Source organism: Henckelia pumila, chromosome 3, assembly GCF_033568475.1.
Source record: "Henckelia pumila isolate YLH828 chromosome 3, ASM3356847v2, whole genome shotgun sequence".
Classification (NCBI taxonomy): domain Eukaryota; kingdom Viridiplantae; phylum Streptophyta; class Magnoliopsida; order Lamiales; family Gesneriaceae; genus Henckelia; species Henckelia pumila.
Window position 1 is genome coordinate 153887384 of NC_133122.1, and position 8675 is coordinate 153896058.

Genomic DNA, 8675 nt, shown 5'->3' on the forward strand with positions numbered 1-8675 from the left:
AGTTTAACGGGACAAAGGAAGAGTTGCTGTCACCACGTAAGCTAAGAACTCATATATATATCTACCCCAACCCTAATTCCACAAAACCCTAATTATAAATTTGGTTCCAACTCAGAATCAAAATCAAGACAAAACGCTAAAAGTTGGTCTGGCTAATTTTGCTTTTGCTTTTTAATTATAATTGATCTCCTCTATCTTTCCTTATCCAACACAAAATCTTTCACATTTTCACTCACTTTTTTTAACAGATAAATTAATTAATCACCGTCATCTTAATTTGTTTGTTCCACGTTCATGTTCATGTTTCCATTATCCACTCGAACACGTTCAATTAACTTTAAAAATCATTTGAATATATATATATATATATATATATATATATAGAGTTTTGCTATCCTGCCCACCCACCGTGCCCACCTAATGTGCCCACCATGAGGTGGCACTCAACTATTGGACGCACAATTCATCACATCCAATAGTTGAGTGCCACATCATGGTGGGCACATTAGGTGGGCACGGTGGGTGGGCAGGATAGCAAAATTGTATATATATATATAATATTAACAGTAAATCATGCACTAATCAATCTCACTAATCAAACCCCGGCTCGGTATGCCTTATTATATGTCACTAAATAATATTAATTATTTAGCTATGCTTTTGTAGTACACATGACATGATCATATCGGAAGAAAATCGAACATAATATGTGATGATATAACAAAGAAGCTGTAATCATACCGGATTAAAAATGAAAATTTTCTTGATTAATTCTTATTATAAATAACGTTATTGCAATTAAATTAATTTGCACGTACCCACGTGAAATGGAATATAGGCAGGAAAAAAACTCGTGTGCAATTTACAATTTTGAAAACAGGCAACTACATTTTGGACTAAAGTGACAAGACGAGACGTGCATGTATGGCACCTGCATGTGTAGATATATATATATATATATATATATATATATATATATATATATATATATAATATTATAATAGTTCTGTATATAGCGATGAAATCAGGTGTCCATATTAATTCTTGGTCACGGTTTAGGCCCTCCATGTGAAATAAATGTCATAACTTGGTTTTTTTTTGGATAAAAAATGCCATAATTAAGTTGAACCGATTTCTCGATTATTGAACGGTCCAACAGGTTATTTTCCTGTTCTTGGGGAGAATCGGACCGGACCGACGATCGGTTTTTGGTTGAACCGGCCGGTTCTATCCGGTTCTAAAAACACTAATTTTAATTGCTCGTGCGAAATTCGTGCCAATTAACTGTTTCGAAATATAAATATATATGTAGGTCGTCTTTTTCAATTTTCATTGCATACGACATTTCCATGTATAAAATCAGGTGGTGCATTTCCTTTCTAATTTTAGAGCTAAATATTTATGTATGTTGGATGCAAATATATATAATTTCATGTCTAATTACTCGATTCTTATCATATATTAATCCAATAATTGCTCCTTGAAACAAATGATGTAATGAGACCATATCTTTAGAGTAATACTCAAATTATATATATCTTCGATTATCATATCTAAATACATACATATAATTAATGTTATAACGCTGATATGACAAACCCCATTTTAAATATAAATTAAACACTAACGAACAAATGAAAGCACATATTTTACTTTGAAATTCATTCTCGCATAGTCAATTATGACAGCCACAGGTATACTATAATCACGCGCGTATGTACGTATCGTTGCTGCAGGAACACTATGACCTCAATTTTATACCAGTAACCCTTTTGAATTCATATGACAAAGCAATATAATTAAGCACGTACGAAAGACATGATATATATTGAATGTCAATGCTAATTACGAAATCGACGTAGACTGTAGTATTACCAAAAAGTGATAATCGTGGTAAATAGCCTATAATATTTATGAGGTTAATGGGACGACATGTAGTAGAACCCATCGAACAACAACTAGTTGATTAGTTATTTTCCATGAAGTATCTGTTAGTGATAATAGGAGAGTCTATGATAGTACATGAGCAGTACTGTCCATGTGCTACATCCAACGGTTGTTTTTTTGCATTTCAGATGTTCACAATAACATCTTAAATGTAAAAAAAAAAAAAAAATGTTCACAATAACATCTTAAATGTAAAAAAAAAAAAAAAAAAATAGCCGTTGAGATCTCCATATGAGCATGTCCATGTGGTAGACTCTCCCGAAATGAATTTATAGAGAGCTTGCTGGAATCCATGAAAGCCAGCTAGTCATGACACGTACAATGGAATTAAAGATTAAGATTGAAGGTTAATTATAATTCAACCTAGCTAGCTAACACAATTTCAGAATATTTGAGCTAGCTGATGTAACAAACACAGCACATGCATGCAATTGATTAATAAATACAAGGAGCAGCAAACTATTGTACTATCAAAATTAATTTGGTATTAAAATCAACCAGAACAAATAGCATTCAATAGGCTGACAAAAATAGAGACCATTTATTGACAGAATCCTAGCTAATTCCGGCCACAATCTTTGATCTTCCTTTACCCCCCCAAAAGAAGATCATGCCTCTTTTCTTCCATAAACGAAGAAAAAAGCAAAACATGGACAACAATAGAGGTAAATTTTCGTCATCTATCACAGATGGAACTCTTGATTAAGATACAACATGGAAATTAAACGTAAAAAAAAAATAAAAAAAATCAATGGATTTTCTCGTCGCCATTTTCATGAATCCCCCCATCGAATTTACTGCAATTTCCTTGCAACTGATCATCACTACCTTCTTTAGGACTATCCAAAGCTCTCTTCTCTTGTTCTTCTTCGTCATCTAATTCTTCAACTCCATTATGATCATCATCCTTGTTTCTTGGTTTCAACCTATTTCTTTCAGCCTTATCTTTCAACTTCTCCAACAGTTCTCCTGTTGCTTTGCGCTTGTCCCGCCGATTCTTGATCAAGATTTCACTGATATCAGCAGGTGTGATCGTAGCCGCATCGATCACCCCCTCCAGTTCCTTCAAGATTTCCTTCTCCAAGTCCATCTCATCGTACCCCAAATAATTCTTCAGCAAAATCTTAAGAGCCGAAAATGAACAGTAGCTCATGTTTATGTGCATGTCCATTCTCCCACTCCTTAACAACGCAGGATCAAGTTTCTCAATATGATTGGTCGTAAACACGAATATCCTCTCGCTCCCACAACAAGACCACAATCCATCAGTGAAATTCAACAACCCGGAAAGAGTTATGGTGTTCCCGGAATCTTCCGAGCCCGGAAGAGATGAAACATCATGGATATTTTTCCTTGAACCAGAGCCGCCATTAATCTTGTTTCTATTGGCTAAATTAATGGAACAATCTATGTCTTCAATAACAATAATGGACTTGGAACTAGTCTTCATCAGCAATTTTCTCAACTCAGAGTTAGTATTCACCTCAGTCAACTCAAGATCATAAATATCATATCCAAGAAAATTAGCCATGGCGGCAATCATACTAGACTTACCTGTCCCAGGGGGACCATACAACAAATACCCTCTTTTCCAAGCTCTCCCAGTCTTCTGATAGAAGGACTCCCCATTGGCGAAATCCAGAAGATCATCCTTAATCTCAGATTTCTTGACGGGATCCATGGCCAATGTGTCGAAAGTACTGGGATGCTTGAACGGCACGGATTCCCAAGGATGACCCCTGGAATCCAAAGACCCACCTCTGGAATTGGTGTAAAGCAACCTATCTTGACTCCGCCGCCGCAATTCATTAGCTTTCTCCATCACATAATCAAGATAAGAACTGAGCACCAACTGTTTGTTCTTCTTCTTCACTCGGAGAGTGAACCCCCTCTTCTCCTCCGGCAATGGGCGCCAAGAAAAAGTCTGCGCCTGCCTCTGGGTAACAATATGCTCCCATTCTATGGCAGCCCCTTTAAACGAATCGATCAAACGATCGTTGTTGGATAGACCAAAGGTGATGGAGGAAGAGTTCAACCCCCGAGTCAGGCTGAGACGAGTGCCCGAAATGGAAGCGGAAGAGCTCAAATAGAGCTGAACGGCGTTGTAAAGCTCGTTGGTGTTGACTCCGTCGATCTCCGTGATATCGTAGTAGCAGTAGGAAGAGAAATAGCTGAAGAGGCGGTGGAAGAATTTGAGGGAAGCGAAGCGAAGTTCGGGTGGGAAAACTGTGTGAAGGAGGCTCTGGCAGAAAGCCCAGACGCCCATTATGGAAGCCATTGTTGTCCAAATCTCCTTCATTGAAGATTGTGCCAGAAAACGTAGGAACAAAGAGAGAAGAAACAGAGATGAAAAGGGAAAATTATATATATGAGAAATCTGTGGCCTTTGGGGATAAGAACAGAGGAATGGGGCTTCTCAATCTGATGATTTATTTATAGGGGAGAATTGGATTTCAATTTTCAAATCAAATATTATAACAAATTTCAACACTAGTAAAATCTCAGATATGGACCATTGAATAATCTTATAACAAATTTATTGAATATGAAAACTATTATTCAAATAAATGAGTAACTATATAATACTAATAAAATTCACGTGCGATGCATGTGGGAAAAAATCTTTTATTATCGATAAGCATCGTTAAATATATGAGCTAAGATGAGAAGAGAAAAACGTGCAGTTAATTAATAATTTTCATGATATTTTAGTAATTAATAAATTCAATGTAATATAATATGTACAACATGTATTATAAAACAAGTGCGAACAATCATTATTCAAAAATTTTATATATATGTTACAAATATAATTAAATTTATAGTTGTAAATAATGGTTGTAAAAAATATTATAATTTTGTATAAATTAGACATTGAGAAAATATATAATTTGATGCTATGACATATTTAATAAATAAATTTTAAGAAAAAATATAATAATTAATACATAGTGTTGAATTATTTTACCACTACTGATTATGAGAATAAAATATTGATAATGCATTCTAAATCTTAAATTAAATTACAACGTCTTTTCTTCCTTTATATAACCTCTTTTCTTTCTTTCACGATTTTTTCGCTTGACATCCATTTTTTATTCTTTATATATATATAAAAAAACAATTTTCTCATCATCTTCAATAATAATTCTTGTGATGTTAACTCCATAAATTATTTGCATTTTTATATCTTTATTCTTTGATTCTTTTGTTGAATAACCTCTTTTTTTTTTCTTCTCTTTTTATGCTGAAATCATTCTTTGCAAGAGTAGAAATAATTTTATTGTTTTCAATCTCCATTCTTGTGTTATTGTTTTCTATTACTTGTAAGTCGATATAGTTAATGATCAATATTGATATATAGGACCTTCTTTTTTCTTTTTTATTTCATGTTAAGTTGTTCAAAATCTACTATTGCAATTATTTTGTTATTAGAAATTTTTCTTGAATTTTGAATGCTTTCGATTAAAAATATTAACATTTCGTCATTTATTTCAACCGTATTGTCTATTTTTAGAATAAATATATATTCTTCTTTATTTGATGTCTCTAAAATCTTTTAGTATATTGAAGTATTGTTGTCTTAAAGATAAAAAAGATTTTATTAATAATTGATAATAATATATATTCTTTGAATTTTAAAAAAAAATATTTACATGTATTAGTGATAAAATCAATATAATTTTCAACGTTTCAAATAATAAAAATATTTGCAACATTTTCGAACAATGTAACATTTATAGTTTCAATGTTCATCACTTAGGGTCATTGTTATTATATAGTTATATTAACAGTTTAAAATAATACATTCTCAATAACTCATGTTAGCCTATAGATATAATGTGTACTATAGTTTTACCTCGACACATAATGATATTGAAGCTTATGCAATTATTAAAACTCAGGTTTTTCATAATTTGGTTGATTAATATTGAACAATTATGACATGCTTCGTACCATAAATTTGTCTTACTTTCTTTCTTATGTATGTATGCTCTGAATCGATATAATTTATTCTGTATTTGTTAATAAGTGAGATAAGTTAATAAAATTAAATAAAATATCATTTTGTAATGTCTTATCTTATGTGTTGATTATTTATTTTACGAGAATTGATTTATGTAAAAAATAATAATAATATAGATAATTTATTTTAAACCTTAATTTAAATTATTAATAAATATTTTTTCTTTTATATGTTGAATTTTTTATCTCTTTCACGATTTTTTTTTTCATTTACATGCGTTGTTCTTCTCTATGATAGAATCAATACTCTCATCATCTTTAATAGCGATTCATGTGGTGGGTTTGGCCAAACCCGAAGACCCAGTCGGACCTACTTGTGGACCCATTTGGGTGAGTCTAAACTCGCCTCTCCAGGGCCGGTTTAATACGGGACTGAGTTTAGACCCGGTCCATTATTATTCCTTTATTGAAGTGTTTTCGTTTTTTAAATAAAGTATATTTTATTAATAATTGATAATAATATATTATTTGAAAGAAAAACTATTAAACGTCTTGGTGATAGAATCGATATAATTTTTAACATTGCAACTAATAAAAATATTTGTAATATTTTCGAACAATGTAACTGTAAAGCCAGAAAATTCACTTACGTAAGCCCGCATGCATAACTAGGGAATTAATTATTTTAAAATATATTAAAAGGGGTTAAATTATGTTTTATGTAAATATGTGATATGTTTATATGTTTTAAAGTTAAGTATGGTATTTAATCAAATTATGTTGAGAGTTATGGATTTTTAAGCAAAAGGTCGATTTACGATCGCGTAGACGGGACCGTGGACGAACGAGATAAAATTTTTTCATCAAAAATTAATGTTTAGGATTTTTAAGAGTCTTAAATAATTATTTTAAAGAAAATTATGGGCTATATATATATATATATATATATATATATATATATATATATATGTTTAAAAACCCGTTTTTCACCTCATTAAGCTATTTTATGGGCTTTTAATATACTTTTAAAAACAAGCTATTATAAATTACGAAAATTAAGAGTTTTTAATCTACTTATTTAATGGGTTTAAAAGTTTAAACTTTATTTATTTAATTTAAAAAAGCCTAGACCATTACACTACCCAAATAAATAATTTAAGTTGACTTTCATTCTCTCTATTCACGTTTCTTTTCACCCTAGCCTCCAAACACTGATTCAGCCGCCTCCCACACCATCTTCACATGAAATTTGAAAAAAGATAGAGATTTGACGCCCCGCTCGTCCCGAACAACGATCTACGCGACGATATAGTATTTTCAAGCGTATATAACGCAAAGACACGTTTTTATTCATTCTTTATCACCATTTAAATAATATTCAGTCTGATGTTGCATATGAATGTGATTTAGAATACAAACCTTCATGTTCATGCATCATGGTTCACGTTTTTCTCACATGGTGGCTGGTTTTTGTAAGTTTTTTTATCAAGGCTGGTTCGAGGGGCTGACCTAGGGTTCAAGGGTCGTGCTAGGGTCCATGAGGGTCAAGTTTCATAGGTGGATCATCCCTGGAGTGGCTGGACAAGGGCTAAAACCAAGCTGGTGCAGCAATTGGGCGAGCAAAATTTTGCATGGGATTTAGGGGCTTGCATGGCTCGGCTCGGGCCAGTGCTGGGTCAAGAGTTGCGACTCGACCCTGGGAGGGTCCAGCCGCTGGGGCTCAGGCCAGTGGCGGACGGAGCAGGTCAAAAATTGAAGGTAAGTGCGGAGTGGTCATGATGTGCGCGTAGGGTTAGGGAAAGTGGATTCTGTTCCAGCCATGCAGACCATGGATTGGACCAGGGCCTGGTCCATGGTGACTGGCAAGACCCTGGGGAGGTCTTGCCGGCGGGGCTCCGGCCAGTGGTGCAGTGACCCGCACCGTGATCACCTACTAATCAGAGACTTAAGCATGCAATTAAACATTAAATAACCTTAATCAGATAAAATGCGAAACTTAAAATAAGCTAATACCAGAAAGTAAAGCCTAGTGGTCAACCCTGCCATCCACCCTTGGTCACCACTTAATCTTCCTGACCTCAGGAGTAACAACCTACATCTGCCCTATTGAATGGGGTATCCAGATAACAGAAAACAATAGGAAGTGAGCCTAACATGCTCAGTACGAGAGTATGAATATACGGTATTATATATGCATGTATGAAAGTGAACTGGTACCAAGACACTCAGGTCAAGAAACTAGCTCATAGACCGGGCCCAAGGTATATAGCACGCTGTGCCGTTGCCTCAGGAGGTGACTCATATACCCAGTGGATAATGGTGACATGATACTAGTACAAGTGTCCAACCATCACGGTGACCTGACACAAGACTTATATATCTAACCATCCACAAACTCGTAGGGTGAGCGCCCTACTACAGGATACCTCTAAAGTAAAGGCTCAATATGCTCAGGTATGCAACATACAGTCGTGTCATGCTGTATATATAAAGACATATAAAACATGGAATCACATAATCCATGCAAATACATAATACATGCATACTCAATCTGGATATCTCGAATAATACTTCCACACCTTACTAAGGCAGATCCCAGAAGCTTCATAAGTGCATTTTGTGTGCATTAGTTCGTGATATTTTTGTGTCTATTTTGTGTTTGTTCATATTGTTTTATGTTGTTTTTATGTGTTTTATGGTTTGTGTGTGCATTTCACTCTCCGGATTTTATTTGTAGGAAAAATGAAAATTAAAGGAATTTT

At 33.8% G+C, this 8675-nt stretch overlaps 1 protein-coding gene across 1 annotated transcript; it reads right to left on the reverse strand.

Moving 5' to 3' along the window:
• Positions 1 to 2491: 2491 nt before the first annotated feature.
• Positions 2492 to 4353, reverse strand: LOC140891420 (AAA-ATPase At5g57480-like). The gene has a single exon (XM_073299897.1). It carries the CDS (start codon positions 4244 to 4246, stop codon positions 2696 to 2698), a length of 1551 nt encoding a protein of 516 aa, XP_073155998.1. The 5' UTR covers positions 4247 to 4353; the 3' UTR covers positions 2492 to 2695.
• Between the last annotated feature and the right edge of the window lie 4322 nt (positions 4354 to 8675).

Bases quoted from the DNA above. Each gene is read 5' to 3' on its own strand.
- LOC140891420 (XM_073299897.1), bottom strand. From the start codon at position 4,246: ATGAAGGAGATTTGGACAACAATGGCTTCCATAATGGGCGTCTGGGCT.